Source organism: Sebastes fasciatus, chromosome 17 (genome assembly GCF_043250625.1).
Source record: "Sebastes fasciatus isolate fSebFas1 chromosome 17, fSebFas1.pri, whole genome shotgun sequence".
In the NCBI taxonomy this organism is placed as follows: Eukaryota; Metazoa; Chordata; class Actinopteri; order Perciformes; family Sebastidae; genus Sebastes; species Sebastes fasciatus.
Window position 1 is genome coordinate 4,805,195 of NC_133811.1, and position 22,769 is coordinate 4,827,963.

Below are 22,769 nucleotides of genomic sequence, written 5' to 3' on the forward strand. Positions count from 1 at the left end.
TCATGTCACACCTCACCCCACCTGAAGTCCTCAGATGTCTTGTTTTGTCATCAAAGATATTCAGTTTACTGTCATAGAGGAAAGAAACCAGAAAATATTCACATTTAAGAAGCTGGAATCAGAGAATGTTTTTTTCTTACAAAAATGACTCAAACCGATTTTAATCGATTATAGTTGACAACTAATCGCTTAATCGTTGCAGCTCTAAGGTAGATTTATTTTTATTCTCATGTCACACTTCAAAGTTCTGCTCTTCTGTCACATTGTAGTTGTTCTTTTTTAGTAATCACTTTAACAGACCAGCAGAGGGCAATGTTGTTCTTTACTTCCTCTCCAAATTTCCATGATATCAATTCAAATTAGGACTATCTTTAAAATCTTGGATTAAATCTATCTTTTTATTTATTTTTCATCCACTTTTGCAGACTGCAGCAAGAAACGTCTCGACTCACTAAACTGTAATCAGTACTATTTAGTTGCATCACTTACAAACTTTGTCTATGGATTTCTCAAACATTAGGGTCACATAGTCCCACTGCATATGGATGTCTCCAGTAAACCACATGGACAAAGTCAAGTTGCTGATTTAATACTGAATCGAGTAGAACATGCTGAATGTGGTGGAAAAAGTAGTCACATATTTTAGTTCAGTAAAAGTAGAAATTCAACAAATGGAATGACATAAAATTCCTGTTTTCAAATCTACCAATGGATTCCTTAGGGTTTCTAGTTTCCTATGATACCAGTATCTGCACTCTGGCTTTAAAACTGAGCCCGCTACAACCTCCAAAATGCACCCAGTATGGGCCGGGCCGGCGGATCGCTAACATTGCATGGGGTTATCAAAACGTTAACATTAAAACTCTGTTCTCAGACAACAGTGAATGAATGAAATATTGTTCGCTATATCTAATTTTAGTCAGCGCTACATTTCAAAATAACGTTGTCTTATTAAATGTATCACTCACACTACATTACATGGATGTACTAAAAGAACATTACTGTTTGCTGTCCCGCTATTTTCATTTGTTGTTGTTTAAACTGAGGCATGCCTACGTCTACAACTGTGGCGCATGCGTACGTTTTAGTGATGTGTCGGACGCGAACAAGCCGGCTTTTTTAATTGAACGATAAGAGTCGGCTCCCGTCCTGTTTCTTTTTTTTTTTTTTGTTGTCATTAATTCAAGGCAGAATGATAGGACGGTCTTCTCCGCGCCACGGGCACTCCATGCACTGACTGTGACTGAATGTTGTGTTAATGACGTCCGTGCGACCAATCAGGTGATGACAGACAAGGATCATACCATCAAGCAGGGAGGGGCGGGGGTGCAAGGCGCGCTGACGGTCTAGGGCAGGGATGTCCAAACTTTTTTCACTAAGGGCCACATACAGACAAATATACGAAAGGCTGGGCCACTCACTAAAGGTGAGGTATATCGCCTCACCTCTAGTGTATTAAATTTAACAAAATTAATCAAATTAGGTAAATTATGCTTGATATTTGAATATGCTTAAAGAAAAAAAACATCCTACATCACAACTTTCCATTAATGGGTTTTCATTTATTTTGTTACAAAAAGGTTTGGCAGCTCATTCTCAAAACAGCAGCCTGAGATTGCTTCTTAATCAGGATTGTTATCCCCCTTCACAGCCCTGTATACTGTGGGGGAAATAAGGGGACAAGGGGATGGGTATATTTAAGCTAGTTATGCAAATAAGTTATTGGGGTTGTTAACAAATCAACTAACGTTTGTTATAAAATGTTATCAACCTTAATTGACTGAATTTATAAAGTAATTGGGCTTGTGAACACATGAATACTGTGTAATATATTTGAACTCACCTATAATGGGAACAGCGCTGCACTTAGTGGGAGCAGTGATGCTGCGCTTTGGACTGAAGGATGGCTGGCAGGTCAGGAGTAAGTTTGGTGGTTCAGATGTGGAGGACATCACAGAGATGGCTGTCGGTCATTTTGTTCTCAGTCTGCTTTTGTTTAGAGTTAACAGAGAAAATGTCTGCTCACATAGTATGTATGTTGAACAGACTCATCATTCGTCTTGCGTGGCGTCGCATCAGAGGAAACTTGGCCTTTTCCAAGCTCCGGTAGAAGTCAGGTAGGAAGAGAAGCTGATGCTGATTCTTCAGAGATTCATCACACTGCATTTCGATAAGTTCTAATTGCAGACTCTCTTCCACTTCTTCTGCATCCATCAGGAAGGGAGTGGAGAACAGCTTGATTTCTTACTCAATGACAGAAAAATCTTGGAAGCGCTCACTGAATTCTGTCATGAGAGATGTGATGACAGACACATATTTCCTCTTTTTAGCAGAAAGGTTAACCTCTGGAAAAGCAACTTTGATTTCGGACAGCGTGGGGAAGTGCGCAACATTGAAGTTGCGTAGTTGTGTCTCAAAGACATGAAGCTTCGCACGGAATGCTTTCATGTATACGTAAAGTTGTGGTACAAGCTGGTCTTTGCCCTGCAGGCTCTTGTTTAGCGTGTTGAGATGACCAGTAAGATCAACTAGAAATGCCAGGTCTGCCAACCATAGATGGTCACTCAGTTCATGAAGAGGTCGGTCCTTCTCTTTCAAAAACTGGTCAATTTCTGATCTCAGGAAATAAAACCGCTGCAGCACAGAGCCGCGACTGATCACATCAGAATGATAGAGTAGGTCGCCGTTTTCAGCATCAACATCAGATAGGAAAGCTTGAAATTCTCTGTGGTGGAGCTCTCGTGCTCGAATTATGTTGACAGTTTTCACAACTGCAAGTTTCATGTGTGGGCCATATTCCATTATATTTTTAGAATTTGCTGCAGGCCAATTAAAAATGGACCACGGGCCGCAGTGTGGTGCGTGAATAGCAGACAAGATGAGTGACAGTCGGAAACGAAGCAACATGTAAAATCAGGGTATTCTGGAATTATAAGGTTTAGTATAATTATATTGAATAATTTAATTGATATATGTGCACACATACTAATCATAGGTCAAAACAGCGCTAAATTTGGCTGAATTATAAAAGGCAGAAGTGGTAAAATGAAGAGCCGTTTGGGAACCGAAAGAGCCGGCTCTTTCTTGGTGAGCTGAGCCAAATGATCTGGCTCACTAAAAAGAGCCGGAATTCCCATCACTAGAAGGTCTACAACTGTGTGTCTGGGAGTGGCTCTACAGCTCCGACTGTTCTGCAGGAGATGAATCTTCTCTCTCTTTTACTAATCAAAACAAGATGAAGTTAACTGTGTTGCTCAACTGGTTCCTCTTCTGTGACGTTGCATCTACAGGTAAGATCCCATTGCACATCTCACCATTATTTCTTGTTATTCTTGTTGCTGCAAAACTTGTTTGATTTAGTCACTTTTTAGTGCGACATTTAAGAATCACTTTAACTTTGTCACACTGAACTAACAATTAGTGATGACGAGATGAAGCTTCATGAAGCACTGAAGCTCTCCAGCAAATTGGTCGCAAAAAGGTTCATCTCACGAGGCTTCATCATGGGCTTCATGTGCACACGAAACTATTGGTCAAAGAGTGTAAAACAGACAGATATATTCCAGATGTGTGGCAGTGGTTTAACCAGGCAGAGGGCAGTGCTTGTTTAACTAAAGGAAATTGATAGATGGGAGACATTATTCGTTTTTTATTCAGGAATAATAAGTTCTCAACTGTATTTCGGCTTCGGGCGTCTTCAATGATGTCATTTGTCTAAAATGATACATGCCTCTACACGCGCTTCACAGAAATCTTCCCGGATTACTCAACACACGCTCCGAAGCCTCATCACAGCACATAACATCACTACTTACAATAATACCACTAGACTACTGTTGTTTTTATATAGGCCTACCCGCTATTGTGTCACAAAACGACACCTAAACTGTATATATGCTTTAGTTTAGGCAATTAAAAGGGAATATATTAATATCGTCGTTATAAACATGATAGAGGAAATCTTGACTGTTGCTTGGAGACGGAACCTCTACGGTGTCCCACAATATGATTGTTTTTATGGTAGACAATATTAAATCCAAATGATATATTACAGCAATTCACATTTACAAGGTTTCCTTAATAATAATTCTATCAATTGCAAAATAGCAAATTTCTGCTGTTAGTAGGCCTACAATAAATAATAATAATGATTGTATACTGGCCATCTACATTACTCATTGATCAATGCACAACATTTCAATTTAAATATTATATTATTATATACGTATAAAATATTTACCCAATTTATTGTTATTTTAAAACAAAATTGTAACTTCCATACTTTGCTATTGGTTATAGTATGTTAATGTTATTCTCTCTCCATATTTTATATTTTCCGAGCTAGTATTCTGGTATATTTATGGTGTATTCTAATACTTCTTTATATTGTGTATCCTATAGATATTACCTCTAGTGTTGATATGTATATTTATTGTATATTTACAGTCCCTGTGCACTGCCTCAGATGTCTTGTTTGGTCCTCAACTCAAAGATATTCAGTTTACTGTCATAAAGGAGTAAAGAAACCAGAAAATATTCACATTTAAGAAGCTGGAATCAGAGAATTTAGACTTTTATTTCTTATAAAAATGACTCAAACCGAATAAATGATTATAGTTTACAACTAATCACTTAATCGTTGCAGCTCTAATGTAGATTTCTTTTTATTCTCATGTCACACCTCAAAGTTCTGCTCTTCTGTCACATTGTAGTTGTTCTTTTTTTAGTAATCACTTTAACAGACCAGCAGAGGGCAATGTTGTTCCTTACTTTCTCTCTCCAAGTTTATATAACATCAATTCAAATTAGGATCTTTAAAATCTTAGATCTGGTAAGCCCAAACGCGTAGTGAGGGTGAACTGGGAACGTCTGGAGGAGGCCCCTGTCCGAGAGATCTTCAACTCACACCTCCGGCGGAGCTTTTCTGGCATCCCTGTGGAGGTTGGGGGCATTGAACCCGAGTGGACGATGTTCAAAGCTTCCATTGCTGAAGCTGCGGCGGTGAGCTGTGGTTTTAAGGTCTTAGGTGCCTCAAGGGGCGGCAACCCTCGAACACCGTGGTGGACACCGGTGGTCAGGGAAGCCGTCCGACTGAAGAAGGAGGCCTTCCGGGATATGTTATCTCGGAGGTCTCCGGAGGCAGTTGCAGGGTACCGACGGGCCCGAAGAGCAGCAGCCGCTGCCGTGACGGAGGCAAAGCAGCGGGTGTGGGAGGAGTTCGGAGCAGCCATGGAGAAGGACTTTCGGTCGGCACCAAAGTGCTTCTGGAAAACCATCCGGCACCTTAGGAGGGGGAAACGGGGAACCATCCAAGCTGTGTACAGTAAGGATGGGACACTGTTGACCTCAACTGAGGAGGTAATCGGGCGGTGGAAGGAGCACTTTGAGGAACTTCTGAATCCGACCAATACGCCCTCTATGGTAGAGGCAGAGCTGGAAGCTAATGGGGGACCATCATCAATTACCCTGGTGGAAGTCACTTAGGTAGTCAAACAACTCCACAGTGGCAAAGCCCCGGGGGTTGATGAGATCCGCCCAGAAATGCTGAAGGCTCTGGGTGGGGAGGGGCTGTCTTGGATGACACGTCTCTTCAACACCGCGTGGAAGTCGGTGACAGTGCCTAAGGAGTGGCAGACCGGGGTGGTGGTTCCCCTTTTCAAAAAGGGGGACCAGAGAGTGTGTGCCAATTACAGGGGTATCACACTGCTCAGCCTCCCTGGTAAAGTCTACTCCAAGGTGCTGGAAAGGAGGGTTCGGCCGATAGTCGAACCTCAGATCGAAGAGGAACAATGCGTCAACATCAGATAGGAAAGCTTGAAATTCTCTGTGGTGGAGCCCCCGTGCTCGAATTATGTTAACTGTTTTCACAACTGCAAGTTTCATGTGTGGGCCATATTCCATTATATTTTTAGAATTTGCTGCAGGCCAATTAAAAATGGACCACGGGCCGCAGTGTGGTGTGCGAATAGCAGACAAGATGAGTGACAGTCGGAAACGAAGCAGCATGTAAAATCAGGGTAGTCTGGAATTATAAGGTTTGGTATAATTATATTGAATAATTTAAATGATATATGTGCACACATACTAATCATAGGTCAAAACAGCGCTAAATTTGGCTGAATATAAAAGGCAGAAGTGGTAAAATGAAGAGCCGTTTGGGAGCCGAAAGAGCCGGCTCTTTCTTGGTGAGCTGAGCCAAATGATCTGGCTCACTAAAAAGAGCCGGAATTCCCATCACTAGAAGGTCTACAACTGTGTGTCTGGGAGTGGCTCTACAGCTCCGACTGTTCTGCAGGAGGATAAATCTTCTCTCTCTCTTACTAATCAGAACAAGATGAAGTTCTTCATTTTGCTCCTCTTCTGTCACGTTGCATCCACAGGTAAGATCCTGTGCACATCTCAACGTTATTTCCTGTTATTCTTGTTGCTGCAAAACTTGTTTCATTTAGTCACTTTGTAGTGCGACATTGAGGAATCACTTTCACTTTCACTTTGTCACACTGAACTTACAATAATACCACTAGCCTACTGTTGTTTTTATATAGACCTACACGCCATTGTGTCACAAAACGACACCTAAACTGTATATATGCTTTAGTTTAGGCAATTAAAAGGGAATATATTAATATCGTCGTCATAAACATGATAGAGGAAATCTTGACTGTTGCTAGGAGACGGAACCTCTACGGTGGGAAATCCTATCCTACTGTACCCCAATATTATTGTTTATATGGAACAACACAATTAAATCAAAATTATATATTACAATTCACATTCACTAGCTTTCCTTAATAATTATTCTATCAATTGCTAAGGAGCAAATTTCTGCTGTTAGTAGGCCTACAATAAATAATAATGATTGTATACTGGCCATCTACATTACTCATTGCTCAATGCACAACTTCAATTTAAATATTATATTATTATATATATATATAATATTTACTTCATTTATTGTTATTTTAAAACAAAATTGTAACTTGCATACTTTGCTATTGTATATAGCATGTTATTGTTATTCTATGTTCATATTTTATATTTTCCAAGCTAGTTGTAGTAGTCTAGTATATTTATGGTGTATTCTAATATATTCGTTATATTGTGTATCCTATAGATATTACCTCTAGTGTTGATATGTATATTTATTGTATATTTACAGTCCCTGCATTGCCTGAATAACCTGCTGCTGTAACACAAGAATTTCCCAATTTGGGATCAATAAAATCTATCTATCTATCTATCTATCTATCTATCTATCTATCTATCTATCGATCTATCGATCTATCAATCTATTAGTAATGAAAATGTGTCTATAACATATTCTTTTGTAGCTCAGTGTAATTCAACATATTTTAAAACTCTCCTTTTTGGGGGTATTGACAACCAATTAACCCATTTGTGCCCAAAGACTATATTTAGTATGATAAGGACACATTTGTTCTGATCGGTCAAAAGATTTGAAAATTGGTACGGACATACTTTGGGCAAGTATCTAACAGTACAACACTTTTAACACTGCATATGTGTGCATATCTTTGATATTCAACTTTGTATGAGTTCATAGATACCAAATACTTGATTGTGCCATTTGTAGTTTCTGAGATACAGACATTTTCTTATCATACTACTGTATATTTCATCTGAGGTCACGTGACTACTGTTTTTACCTCAAATATAAAGGAGTGCAAAAACAGTAGGCCCATGTGCCCAAAGACTATATTTAGTATGATAAGAAAAACTCACTTTTCAGCCAAACGGTTTGACCGATTTTGAAAATGTCTTCTAATTTGTGCTGAGGCAAGTTCAAAACTCAAAATTTCAATCAATCAACCCCTCAAAAATGTTTAAAATCCAATTCAAAACCTTCTTTGTCTTGCAGTGAAACACTCACTGAAATTTTTCGTTACTGCAACTTCTGGAGTCCCAAACTTCCCAGAGTTTGTAGCTGCTGCGATGGTCGATGAAGTGCTGATAGGTTACTGTGACAGCAACATCAAGACCCCAGAACTCAAACAGGACTGGGTGAGGAAACTAGTAAAGGATGACCCACAGTACGTGGAGAGGTATTCTCTTCAGTGTTCTGATAGCCAGCAGTACTTAAGAGCCAACTTGGACAGGCTGAAGCAGCGCTTAAACCAAACTGGAGGTACAGTATGTTTATGTTCATATGTAACTTTTTACGGGTAAAATGATTTCTCTCTCTGATGTGAGATGTAGACACACATCCCTGGCTTCTCTAATGCTTTTTGATACAGACAATACGGACGAGTTTCACTCTGTTTCCTAGCAGTCTCTGTCTCTCTGTGAGCCATCCACACTGTCAAAATGATGAGTGGCTTCCACTGTGGATCAGTGTGTCTCTGTGGTGAAGATGTGATATTATTAGGGCTGGCAATCGATTAAAATGTTTAATCGTGAATAATCGCAAATTAATCACACATTTTTTATCTTTTCAAAATGTACCTTAAAGGGAGATTTGTCAAGTATTTCATACTCTTATCAGTGCTGCTATATGCACATTTATATATATATATATATATATATATTATAACCCATTTTCATTCACATATCTTGAGGTCAGAGGTCAAGGGACCCATTTGAAAATGGCCATGACAGTTTTTCCTCGCCAAAATTTAGTGCGTGTTTGGTGCGTTATTTAACCTCCTTCGTAACAAGCAAGACATGGTTGGTACCAATGGATTCTTTAGGTTTTCTAGTTTCATATGATGCCAGTATCTTCACTCTAGCTTTAACACTGAGCCCGCTACAACCTAAAAATCACTAGTTGCATTAATGCGTTAAAGAAATGAATGACGTTAAAACTAATTTGTGTTAATGCTTTATTATTGTGTTTACTTTGACAGCCCTAGCTATTATCTCTGAATAACTGTCTGTACTGGGATTTCTCTTTTTTCTGTCTCTGTCTCTCTCAGGTGTCCACATTTTACAGAGGATGGACGGCTGTGAGTGGGACAACGAGACTGGAGAGGTTGTTGGTTTTAGTCAGTACGGTTATGATGGAGAAGACTTCCTTGCATTAGACCTGCAGACGCTGACATGGACCGCTCTAAAGCCACAGGCTGTCATCACCAAACTTAGATGGGATAATGACAAAGATAAATTAGAATACGACAAAATCTTATACAACCACACATGTCCTGTCATGCTGGAGAAGTACGTACAATATAGGAGGAGCTCTCTGCAGAGAACAGGTAGGATCACATGGCAAGATGTACTGTTGTACATGGACTCATTCCAATGAACATAATATCCTGACACATCCTGGTGTCTCAGTACAGACTCATCTGTGTCTGTCCTTCTCCCAGAGCATCCCTCAGTGTCTCTCCTCCAGAAGACTCCCTCCTCTCCAGTCAGCTGCCATGCTACAGGTTTCTACCCCGACAGAGCCATGATGTTCTGGAGGAGAGATGGAGAGGAGATTCATGAGGACGTGGACCACGGAGAGATCCTCCCCAACCACGATGGAACCTTCCAGATGAGTGTTGAGCTGAACCTGTCATCCGTCGCACCTGAAGACTGGAGGAGGTACGACTGTGTGTTTCATCTCTCTGGTGTGGTGGTCGACATCGTCACCAGCCTGGACAAAGCAGTGATCAGAACCAACTGGGGTGAGACTGGAATGACAAGTGATGGAGTATTTTAGACTGGGGGATGGTTTTTACATTACATTGCCTGTACCAGTGAAATAATTTGCCTCAGAACAGATTTCATTGAGTGTGTTTGTGAGAATCAAAGTGTGCATGCAGGTGAGTTTCTGACGGGGCATTTCCGGCGGGTCGGGGGGAGAGAGAAAGTCACGAAACGCATCAGAAATCCACAGTGCCTGGAGCACATTGGACAATACCTAGGAGCTAGCTGTTCAATCTAAACCAAACTAAACACACAAACAAAGCCTTATGTTGGAGCCTTAATATAGTTTTTTGTTTGTTTTACTTTTATCTGTGGATGACACAATTAATGTATGCCTGCAGTTCTAGCACTGACCACAGGGTATAACATGGACATGAAAGTGGATATAGGTAAGCTCTCCTGATTAGGATCAGGGGTGTGTGAGACGGAGAGCCAAACAGTTTTTGACTGTGCCGAGCCGTGCCGTGCCGAGCAGAGCCTTGCCATATGAAACATTGTTGAATTAGATCCAACTGAACGGAAACAGGGGAAGAACATGATGGTGAGATGTGAAAGTGTAAATAAATGTAACTGATATAACGTTACACAGCGCTCTGGACATTGATTTGTTTGTAGAGCACGCTTCCGAACAAGTTCTCCCGTCCGCCCCTCAGTGGCTTATAGATTTTGATATTTGTTTGTTAAAAGTCACTACACCTCATATTATGTATCCTACATTTATTAATCAGAGCATTCACTATAATCACTCAAAATCGCACGTAGAAACAGCTGTTTTACGCCTGGCTGGAGGGTCCCGAACACCAACCGGATTATTCTGGGGGGTCAAGACTCGAACAGATTGAGAACCACTGTATTACATAACAATCCATTAGTCTTAAAAACGTGCAACAGCAACCACATTTAGAAGACCGGTGCTGATATTTACTCTGAGAGGTGCTGCCAAGTTTGATGGCTTTTCACACATGGATGGCGCTAAATAACGTTTTTATATCTTGAACTCCTGGTTTACTGTACCCACTTAAACCACTGATAAGCTGTGAACCTCTTTGTCAGGGTTTTTATTTACTGCACATTTGTTTGACCAATAATGATTGACAGCACTGCCTGAATGTTGATTTGAAATGAAAGTCATATCCAGAACTGAGGCATTACCACTGAAAACACTTTCAGAACCACACAGCACACAGTGTGAATGAACCCAAAGTTTGAATGTTCTGTTTTGGTTCCAGTTCCTTCTGCAGGGTTCCCTGCTGGTCCTGTTATTGGAGTTGTTGTAGGACTGCTGCTGCTGCTGCTGGCGGTCTGCATCGCTGGACTCTTCATCTGGAGGAGGAACAATAACGGTGAGGAACAGAGATGTTTTTATTCCTCTGATGAATTCAAATAAATACCTGTGATAGTCTCGTCCTGCATATTTAGTGTGGTACTTCTGGTAACTCAATCCATTTATTTGACAAGTGATAGTGAAGCACAAAATGAAATGTGAATCATTTTCTAACATTGTTTTCTCTCATCTGTATTTCAGGGTTTCGCCCTGCTAACTGTAAGTATTATACTGTGAAATGTTTCACGTTATATACAATTATATATATTTTAATATATATTTTTCCCCTTGTGGGCGAGCAACTAATATCCTGTTCACCATAAAAACAAACATCCGGCATAATGTGGACACCAATATGACAAGGATTTCTCTTTATTTACTACTTATTTTGACAGGGGGGGCAGTGATCATAGAAGAGGATGCTGAACTCCACAACTTATCCTCTCAGAGGACTTTATAATCTGTACAACATATATTTCATTATTATTATTGTTATTATTATTATTTTTATATTCCTGGAAGTGAGATCAAAAATCTATTTTACAATTGAGACTGTAATTCTTAAGAAAAAAGTAGCAATAAAAAATACTCCAAATGAATTAAAAGCTTTCAATGTATGTGTTTTTGTATGTAAAATCTTAATCTGAAAGATTACTATAGTTGTAAATAACTGATGGAGTAAAATGTATATTAAGTATAAATTAGCAAAAAATGGAAATACTCAAGTAAAGTATATGTACCTCAAAACTGGTTTTAAAGGTCACATATTATGCTCATTTCCAGGTTCATAGATGTATTTTAATGTTGCACTAGAACATGTTTACATGCTGCAATGTTCAAAAAACCCTTTATTCTTCTCATACTGCAGCCTGAGTCTGCCTGCCTCAGAGCCTAATTCAGCCTCTGTCTGAAAACCACTGATTCACAGCCTGTCTCCTCCCACTCTGCTCTGATTGGTCAGCGTTTTCTGTCAATCAAACTTCCTCAACAACAACAGCGTCACCCTCCCCCTCCCTCCCGGAGAAGCTCTGGAGAGAGAGATGAGTGGAGAGATAGCAGCTAGAATAGAGCTTATAAACCACTTTAAAGTTTATAAACCAGAAACTTCACCCAGCGCACGTTACCGGAGGAATCTGATCAGAAATCGGCGACACATGATGAACATCTGCGGTCCAGATTCCAGGTTTTCCTGACGGTTTCTCTCAGGTAAATAATGCTGTTTATATCTCTGTTAGTTAACTCAGTGTTTACCTCATGCATCAACTCTGTAAACCGTAAACATACACTCTGTTTTACGTCTGTCTTTACAGATCCATCTGTGAGAAATGACCGACAGAATCATCCCAGAGGAGAGCAGACAGCTGTGGGCAGATGGCTCTGTTTACATGGAGATACAAAGCTAACCCGTTAGCATGTAGCTACATGCTAACGGGTTAGCTACATGCTACCGCTATGAGACGGTGTGTAAACACAGCGACCATCAGGGTGGAAAATAGAAGATGTGAAACAGTAGTCAGTTCATTATTTCTGCTAAAAGATAAATGTATGGAAGATCAGAGTAATGGTATATTATTTACAGTAGTAGCTGTCTCTGTGTTACCATGACTACAGACCACCGGAGCTTAGCTTACCATAGTTTACCAGAGCTGAAGACTTTCTCCTGTACCATGTCACATAACTAACTAACAGGTGAGATGATTACAAATGCTGTGAATAATTAATATTGTCATCTGTCAACTCAAATAAAGTTTGACTGTGAAACAGAAATGTGTTGTGTTGCTTACAAGTCACTATTTACTACCTGTACTCTGCTACATGCATGACATCAAATATATATAATATATAAATATCATCTGTTTAAACAGTGTAATTACATAAAGCCTTTGTGAAAGAACATGTTATATTTAGATGATGGGAGTACATGAAGCCTGTTCTGCTGGTTCTTGCAGACTTTGCTCAAGTTAGGTTGAGGAGGAGAGACAGTGACGCGCTGTGGGGCGGGGTCAGCTACTGAAGGTTCTCTCTGGTTCGACCAGGAAACCCTTACATGGCTTGCATTTCTCTAATGACGTCAGAAGAGAAGGAAAAAAAGCGATTTTTTTTTTCTGCACCCATTTCCGGACAAACGGAGGAGGAGAAAAAGAGAGAGGATGGTCTTTTATGATACTATGGTGGCCTGTAGACACACTGGGGACAGATATTGATGTTTAAAAGACATGGAAAAGTGCATTTTGCATAATAGGTGACCTTTAAGTACTTGAGTAAATGTAATAAATTGCTTTCCACCTTTGTACAACAAAACCTGAATGCTGTCATTTTTCATAGTCTGTGAGGAGAGATCTAGATAGATTACAGTAGGGCTGCAACTAACAATTACTTTCATTGTCGATTAATCTGTCAATTATTTTCTCAATTAATCGATTAAAATGTTAAAAAATGACAATCGGTGTTTCCCAGATGACGTCCTCAAATGTCTTGTTTTGTCCACAACTCAAAGATATTCAGTTTACTGTCATAGAGGAGGAAAGAAACCAGAAAATATTCACATTTAAAAAGCTGGAATCAGAAAATGTAGCCTTTTTTTTCTTAAAAAAAGTTCCAAACTAGTTTATCCATTATCAAAATAGTTGGCGATTAATTTAATAGTTGACAACTAATCGATTAATCTTTGCAGCTCTACACTTAACTCAAGCTCCCCTTACTCGCTTTTTCAGGGCCTTTCAACCACGTCTAACAGTTGTATTCAGTGGAAGGAGTTTGATCAGTTGTCATGGCGATAGCTCAGCTATCATCACGTCACCTAAATTCCATACTTTGTATAACAGGTAGGCATTTATGGAATATTTCACAGGATAAGTGAAAACTTTGACCTACTGGTGGAGCCAGAGGAAAAGGAAAGGAGTCATCAAAATTAGTCGGCTACATCCTCTATCCACCATGGATATTTGTTCAAAATGTCATCTTAATCTGTCCAGTAGTTGCTGAGATATTTCAGTCTGGACGACAAGTGGTGGGAGACTGACCTACCAATATTGTCATCCCTAGAACAATACAGCGGGACAACACACAGCGGGTTCTCATCCCATCTCATCACATACTGGCGCTCAATGTGGACTTGTGCATCGGTATCTAACGCCAACAGCCGTGACAAAGCGTTGTTTTTTACAGGGCCGCTGCTAGCCATTTACAAACGTTGTAGATCCAAAATGTTTTCAGATACACATTTCGGTGAACTATTTTCGTGAAATAAGAGAAGAAAGTTTCCAAACGAGCCTCCATATTGTTTCCAGTTTGAAAGCTGGGAGCAGCAGCCCACGGAGGGAAAGCGTTCGTCCAATCAGGTGCCGAGTATGTTGTGTCTAGTGGCAGCCAAGAATCCAGGAAGTGCGCCGGTCGTCGATCCGGACTTTCGTAGTGGCCAAACGGCGGTACTGCAACTTCCGTGCCAGTCAAGTGATGCCATTGGGCACCAAAATACTTTTTCCCATAGACTTACATGGGGAAAGAGACGTCTGTAACTCAGCGGATAATTTTTTTTTAGGTGAATCAACTTCCTAGTACGAACACTCTAATAGTCCTTATTTTAAAAAAATCTGTTTTTAAGCACTTAAACGCACTAATAGCTGAATCCAGAGTTATTTCCCTTCCTCCGTTCATGTGAATGAGACCCAGACCGAGGCTGGAGCGCAAGCCGTGACGACAGCGTGACGTTGGGACCCCGTGACCGAGTCATGTGACCGAGCGGACGCTACTGCACATGTCCCATCCATAGTCCATCTGCCCAAGATCCGGGTACTTTTCCAGACGGAAGTCGAGCCATTTAGGCTTCATGCGCCACCGATCAACTTCCATAGGAATGAACGGGGCCCCGCCTCCAATGCTGTATCCAGTTCTCTTAATACATCCATGGTGGCAGCCCACCAAGCGTCCAATGCTGGGAAGCGGAGCGTCCCCTCTCGATAAAAAACGCCCCAGTGGACACGTACCATCAAGCGCAATGGAACACACCACAGGATGATGGAGGAGGGGGGCTCCATAATTCATTTTATTATTTCGAGCAAATATGTATAACTATGTATTGCCTATAATGGTCTAATGATGCGAGTTGTAGTTGTGCACTTGTGCTTCATCTTAAATTTAAGTAATTCATCATTATGATTATTAGGATGATGATCATAATTGTGATGCCTCCTCCGGCACATAAATTATGGTAGTAATGGGGCAGACCATGCACAATTTCCTGCTGTGCTAATTAATGTGTTTTAAAGAACTGACAAACAGTCAGATGCCTGTAGGCATATAGCACACACTTAAAAAGCAAATATACTTTGCAGAGGTGCAAATATCAATGAAAAAAGTGATTTATTTAAAAAGTCGACATTTAAAACCACAAAAAAACCCTGCAGGACTTGGACTGAGATCTGGAGATAAAAAGACATTGAGGAAATTAGAAAGAGAAGTAAGTGATCATTCCAGTGCACACTGTAAGCATGTACAGTATGTAACATAATGTATTAATCATTGTTTTATATATATATAGTGTATATATGCTATATACACTATATATATATATATATATATACTATATATATATATATATATTATCGTCGTATTCTATCATTGTGGATTAGGGGTTGTAATTAATCTCAATGGTAAATTTCCTTAATAATATATTAACTTCCACCGCTCACTTTTAAAGCGTAGTGACAGTAACTCCTTGAATGGTTTGATTATGACGGTTTCAGTTAACAGCAGTGGTGGGTGAATGTAACGTTATGGGCTATTTTTAGGCTACTTACGCATTGAGTCGCTCCGCTATTGTCTGCCACCTTTTTATCTCGCTGTTTCATTACAGCAGCCGACAGCCGTGTCTCCTTTTCTACATATTATATGTTTAACTTCCTCGTAATCTTCCATTAAAATCTGTTTCTCACTGGGTTTAAAGTACGCGGAACATTTTACTCCATTTCAGCATCAGTAAATCTGTGATCGACCTCGTGGTCTGTTGAGGAAAGTAGTGAACGCGCATCTATCTGAATTACTTCCACCTGGCTCAACCTATTCGCTCTTCTTCAGCCTGGCTTGGCCTTCGTGAAACCTATTAAACCAGGATGAACTGACTAGACTAGGTCAACCATCGCTTTCTCTCTTATCCTGGATATCTTTATTCTGCTTTGTGAAACAGGCCCCTGGCTTTACTAACCCTAACAACTGAGATCCCACTAAGCGGTCCTACGACGCTGGTTATCAACTCTGTAAATCAACCCAGGGTTTCTCAGTCTGGCTGTGAGCGCGTTCACATGAACGGGGTGGTGTTTGCAGCATCTGACCAATAAAAACTTCCATACCAAACACAGACAAGTCCACAGACTTGCAGACAGACAGGCAGAGCGGCACATTTTATAACAGGAAGATTAAGTTAAACACTTAATCAAGACTAAAAGTAACACAGTTGAAGCTGCCAAATTAAAGGGATTTATTAATTTAACGGAACACTCAAAAGTCAGATATAGTCGTGTAGTTATAAATATATTTTAAGAGAGCAATGGATGAATAGATTACATGTCTGTATACCCTGTGGCTCCATTATGGAGTGTATGACTATTTGAACCTTCTTTCAGCTGAGCCCTCCCCCCCTTGCCCCCCCTCTCTCTGGTGGTGTGAAATGGACTCAAGAGGAAGTAAAAAAGTAAATATAAAAACACAACACAAAGAGGTAAACACCCACATCATAAATTCATCTGTCCTTCCTGCATTTCTCAGTTTAAACTGTGTTGTTTATAGCCTGATTATGACTGTAACTTCTTCCTTTGTGTGTAATATTATCATACAATCACTGCACAGAGCTCTGATTGGTCAGTAGGAGGTGTTTTTATAGAAGTTGATCTCTTATCTGGAACATAACCTGCTCCGGAGCAGGTTATCTGCTCAGCATCAGTTTTTGGCGATCTAACCCGGTAAGAATTGATCCACCTTTGTAGGACGGAAAACCCCGAAGAGTTAACCCTGAAGTTACCTCACTAACCCCAAATCCTGCTTCGTAGTACAGGCCTCTGAGGGCGAATCCGCAACTCAGTCGACCAGGGTCCAAGCTTCACGACCCACGTCGAAATATTTGCTAGTCAGCTGACTGTAGCTCTCTCTCTCTCTCTTACTAATCAAAACTAGATGAAGTTAACTGTGTTGCTCAACTTGCTCCTCTTCTGTCACGCTGTATCTACAGGTAAGATCATATTGTGACTCTCACCGTTATTTCCTGTTATTCTTGTCGCTGCAAAACTTGTTTGTTTTAGTCACTTTTTAGTGCAACATTGAGGAACCACTTTCACTTTGTCACAGGGCCGCCGTCAGGCCGGGGGTGGGGTGGGGGGGATCATAGAGAGGACATACGACATACTATCCTGCAATATAATAGTTTATGTAGTATGACATAATTAAATCTAAATTATATATTACAGCAATTCCAACACATTTACTAGGTTTCCTTAATAATAATTCTATCAATTGCAAAAGAGCAAATCTCTGCTGTTAGTAGGCCTACAATAAAAAAAAAAATATATATATATACATTCTGTATAACTGTATATATTTACCTCATTTCATTTTATGTTTTATTTTTATGACTTGCACACTTGTTAATATATAGTATTTCATTACACAATTTGCTGTTGTATATAGCATGTTATTGTTATTTAATGTTCATATTTTATATTTTCTAAACTAGTTGTAGTAGTCTGGTATATTTATAGTGTATTTTAATATATTCTTTATATTGAGTATACTATAGATATTACATCTAGTGTTAATATGTATATTTACAGTCCCTGTGCATTGACATCTATCTATCTATCTATCTATCTATCTCTCTCTCTCGCTCTCTCTCTCTCTCTCTCTCTCTCTCTCTCTCTCTCTCTCTAAAAAACCAAGGTAACAACTTGTCTTTCAAGTAAATTTGATAAAAAAGCATATATTAATAAGAAAAGCATCTGCAGATGGACTCACGAGCACAGCCACCTTTGTGGACTGTGGCAAGTGAGCCCCGAACACAAAGAGTAGTCAGTATTTATACATACTAAAGCATAACACATAGATAAGTGCAAAGAAGGGAAGGATAGAAAGTGTATCAATGTGTCAGCACACAGCAGACAACAGAGCATCACAAGACATAACAAGTATTTCAGCAATCTGTTGTTTCCAGTTACAGAAGCCCCCACACTTTGGAACTCTCTCCCCATAGAGCTCCGCAACGCACCATCTCTGGACACCTTCAAAAGATTCCTCAAAACCCACCTCTTCACCAAGGCCTATGGCCTCTAGCTACATTTGTTGTGTTTATTTATGTCTTTGTTAAGCGTCCTTGGGTTTCATGAAAGGCGCTATATAAATCCAAGCTATTATTATTATTATTATTAAAACCGTCGGGTCACTGTCTTATGGTGACAAAGTTGAACATGTGAGGCCCTGAGATTATCTAAAAGTACACTGTCTTAATGCAGATATGAAAATTGCCATTACACTATCTATCTAGTAGTTTCTGAGATACAGACATTTTCCTATCATACTACTGTATATTTCATCTGCAAAACCAGTAGTCCCATGTGCCCTAAGGCTAGATAAAGTATGATAAGAAAAACTCACTTTTCAGCCAAACGGTTTGACCGATTTTGAAAATTTCTTCAAATTTGTGCTGAGGCAAGTCCAAAATTCAAAATTTCAGTTGCGGGCACAAATGGGTTAATCAATCAACCCCTCAAATTTTTTTTAAATCAAATTCAAAACCTTCTTTGTCTTGCAGTAATGTTAGCTGACCAGACGGAGGTCTCTCCATGAATCAATGCTGATCCTTGTGTTGGCTTTTCCTCCTTAGCGCAGGCTCAGGCAGTGGGGCTCCGCAGCGAGTAACTCGTCTCCCGACCGCAGCCGCAGGGAGACACCGGCACCCGGTCGGTAACGAGACGATAACGTAGCTTGTTGCGAAGCCCCGTCACTTCACAAGAGCTGGAGCTGCAGCATTTATTTCTGCACCATCGTCCACTGTACATTCACTAGATATTCTCGGAGCTAAACTAACTCTTCTGCAGTGTGGAGTGAGTGGGCGTTCACGTCTAGAGGTGGAGCGAGTACGCGAGAATGCACGCGCTGTCTGAGTGAAGGCAGGCAGGCAGGCAGAGGAGCAGAGTACAGCGGCCACACGCGAGCGCGCATAGGCGAGCACGCATGTGTCCCGACCCGGTACATTTATACGCTTAAAAAGTTACAAACAGTCCCTTTAAACCAAACTGGAGGTACAGTATGTTTATGTTCATATGTAACTTTTTACTGGTGAAATGTTTTCTCCCTCTGAGGTGAGACGTAGATTACAGCAGTGGTTCTCAAACTTTTTTCACCAAGTACCACCTCAGAAAATATTTGGCTCTCCGAGTAATCCATTATGACCGATGTCAAAATACAGTAGCGTAGGCCTACCCTATTCAGCAATGCACAGTTCACACAGGACGCAGATTTATTTCTAATAAGAATATTACTTATTGTTGACTTTTGTTAAAGGGGTAGCACTAGAACTGGCACTTAAACTCTTCCACACAACTCTCATACTACACAAGGGGCAGCCTCTCACACTAGGCCTGCACCATATGACGAACATCTGCCATGTGCAATAACACTGTTCAATATTGCGATGACGATATGACTTGCGATAAATAAACAAATATTGAAGTGTGCATATTAGCTATACGTATACTGTATTTTAAAAATAACTAGTCTAAATGTTGTTTCTAGAGCAGCAACAGTAATGTTTACAACAGAAAAGTCACCATATAAACTCCTTAATATCTGACTGGAAACAAATCTAACATGTTAATAAAATAAATCATATTCCTGACATGAAAATACTGAGTGAAGTTTATAAAGACTGAAGAACACATCAGTAAGTATCAGTCCTTCCTCCTGTCCTCCTGTCCTCTGTCCTCCTCCCTCTGCTGCAGTAACATTAGGGCTGATAGAGGGAAGAGAGGCTGTTTAGTTTCAGCCAGTTGATGAGTTTACAGGTAAGATATGTGACAAACTAACCTAACCAGTCAGACTACACAGCCTACTGCCAGCTTTAGTTTCAGTCTGGAGCGCATCACCGCTTCACACTTTCCGTTCCTTTACAATAAACTCCCCGGACACTGAACACTGGATCACTGCTGACCAGGGAACTAAAGTCAGTCACAACTCAACTAAATAACTAACACGTGGTTACAGTTAGCTGTTAGCCGCCGAGCTAGCACGCTGAGCCTGTCTAAGCGGCGGTGGATGACAGACTGCGGGCAGAGCAGATTGAAACATCGCTTTCCTTTAAAGGGACTGTTTGTAACTTTTTAAGCGTATAAATGTACCGGGTCGGGACACATGCGCGCTCGCACATGCGCGCTCGCGTGTGGCTGAAGTCACTGCTCCTCTGCCTGCTTGCCTTCACTCACACCGCCCGTTCTCGCTGTCTCACTCCACCGCATGCACACTCACTACACACTGCAGAAGAGTTTAGCTCTGAGAATATCTAGTGAATGTACAGTGGACGTTTGTGCAGAAAGAACTGCTGCAGCTCCTCCAGACCAACAGAGGTTTTCCGTGTATTGTGAAGTGACGGGGCTCCGCAGAGAGAAACGTTATCGTCTCTGACTGGGTGCCGGTGTCTCCCCTGTTCCCTCCGACCGCGGTCGGGAGGCTGAAGCAGGAAAAGCCAACACAAGGATCAGCATTGATTCATGAAATATCTCAAAAATTCGATCAGTTCTCTCATTCAAAAACACGGAGAAAATTATACACGCCCTGATATCCTCCCGTCTTGATTATTGTAATGCCTTGTACACCTGCTTAAATAATCGAGCAATTGAGCAGCTCCAAATAGTTCAGAACTCTGCAGCTAGACTGCTAACCAAAACCAAACGCTGCTCTCACATCACACCAACTCTGGCTTCGCTACATTGGGTCCCAGTGTCTTTTAGAATTGATTTTAAAGTGCTTTTAATGGCATAAAAAGCTCTGAATGGCCTAGCACCCGAGTATGTCACTGAGCTCCTCACACGGTACCGTCCAAACAGGCCCCTCAGGTCGGCAAGTCTGGGACTTTTAACAGTTCCAAAGACAAGGTTGAAAACAAAAGGCGATCGTGCTTTTGCAGTACTGGCTCCCCGACTCTGGAACACTCTTCCAATTGATATTAGATCAGCAGACTCGGTCACAATTTTTAAATCCCGTCTAAAAACGTAAGGTTACTTAACGTAACCCCGGTTCTTTGATAACAGAGTGAGGTGTTTCACTATGGGAATCGCCTCGGCGTGACCAACTAAGGAAGCTCCAATGACACAACGTCTGTCATTGACAGACAGGTCGACCTGTGTTAGGGCTACGCCCCCTTATATTAACACAGTCGACCGCCCCTTACAAATCATTCTAGAACGGTTTCTTTCCGTGTCTATGCATGTAGGGACGTGCTGGTGAAACACCTCACTCTGTTATCAAAGAACCGGGGTTACGTTAAGTAACCTTAAGTTCTTTTTCTAACTTCGTTCGGTGTTTCACTATGGGAGATATAGACCACTCCCGTATTGCATACGTTTCCCGAAGCCACAAACAATAAGCCAGACAGTGAACATCACACCGACCCTGGCGTGTTTGCCTCTAGCACAGCCCGTGCCAAGGATGGCCCCGAGACATCCAGCCTGTAGAACCTTAAAAAAGTGTGAGGCGTAGCCCAGCTCGCCGCAGCACAAATGTCCTGCACTGAAACTCCCTTGAACAGGGCCCATGAAGTGGCCATGCTCCTAGTGGAATGAGCCTTTAACCCCTGTGGAGGTTGCAGACCTCTACAGCCATAAGCCAGGGATATGGCCTCCACAATCCAGTGGGATAGCCTCTGGCGGGACACTGGCTTGCCCTTGTGGGGAGTGGCCCAGGACACAAACAGCTGATCCCCTTTCCTGAAACCTGCTGATCTACTCACATAGACATGCAGAGCCCGCACTGGGCATAATGTGTTAAGCCTCTGCTCCTCCACTGAGGAGAATGGAGGTGGGTGAAAAGCCAAAAGCTCCACTGTGGGACATCTGTAGGTTGACTCCACCACCTTAGGCACAAACGCTGGATTGGGCCGTAGGCAGACTTTGGTGAGCCCTGGGGCAAACTGTAAGCAGGAAGGGCGGATGGATAAAGCCTGTAAATCACTCACACGCTTTGCTGTGGTTAAGGCTAAGAGCAACACTGTTTTAAGTGCAATAAATTTCATCCCCACCGCCTCTATAGGCTCAAATGGGTGATGAGAGAGGGCGTCCAACACGACCGACAGATCCCACAGAGGAACCAGGGGCCTGGAAACTGGAAGCTTGCGGCGTGCACCTTTCATGAAGCGACAAACTAAAGGATGTTGCCCCACAGGCTTCTCTCCAAAGCCTACATGACAGGCTGAGATGGCCGCTAAATACACTTTAATGGTAGAAAAGGCCTTGCCCTTATTTACCAATTCCTGCAGGAAACATAGCAGGTCAACCACCGAACACTGAAAAGGAATGGTGTGCCTCGAGTCGCACCACTCCTCAAAAACCCGCCACTTACCACTGTAAAGAGAGCGAGTGGAGGAGGCCCTCGCACTCTGAATGGTGTCAATGACCTGTGCGGGCAGGCCTGCCGCGTTCAGGTTCCACCTTTCACGGGCCAGGCCCAGAGCGCCATGCGGTCTGGGTGTGGGTGGTAGATCTCCCCGCGCGCCTGGGACAGAAGATCCCTGCGTATGGGAAGAGGCCACGGTTCGCCC

The 22,769-nt window shown here is 41.4% G+C and overlaps 2 protein-coding genes across 6 annotated transcripts in view; both read left to right on the forward strand.

Annotated features, from left to right (window-relative positions):
• Nucleotides 1-22,769, forward strand: part of LOC141754817 (major histocompatibility complex class I-related gene protein-like) — a 39,907-nt gene that overhangs the window by 5,159 nt on the left and 11,979 nt on the right. Inside the window, exons 2-6 of one of the 5 annotated variants that reach the window (XM_074614169.1) lie at nucleotides 7,880-8,146; nucleotides 8,934-9,212; nucleotides 9,327-9,629; nucleotides 10,881-10,994; nucleotides 14,266-15,505. In XM_074614169.1, the coding sequence (XP_074470270.1) occupies nucleotides 7,880-8,146; nucleotides 8,934-9,212; nucleotides 9,327-9,629; nucleotides 10,881-10,994; nucleotides 14,266-14,270 (968 nt within the window). In that variant the 3' untranslated portion in view covers nucleotides 14,271-15,505. Of the gene's footprint in view, nucleotides 1-3,214; nucleotides 3,291-7,879; nucleotides 8,147-8,933; nucleotides 9,213-9,326; nucleotides 9,630-10,880; nucleotides 11,143-14,265; nucleotides 15,506-22,769 lie in introns of those variants that run through there. The other 4 variants (XM_074614167.1, XM_074614165.1, XM_074614168.1 and 1 more) reach the window with 4 other exon arrangements.
• LOC141754822 (major histocompatibility complex class I-related gene protein-like) overlaps nucleotides 6,248-22,769 on the forward strand; it is a 55,943-nt gene continuing 39,421 nt past the window's right edge. Inside the window, exon 1 of the mRNA XM_074614187.1 lies at nucleotides 6,248-6,380. Within this exon, the coding sequence (XP_074470288.1) occupies nucleotides 6,335-6,380 (46 nt within the window). The 5' untranslated portion in view covers nucleotides 6,248-6,334. The remainder of the gene's footprint in view (nucleotides 6,381-22,769) is intronic.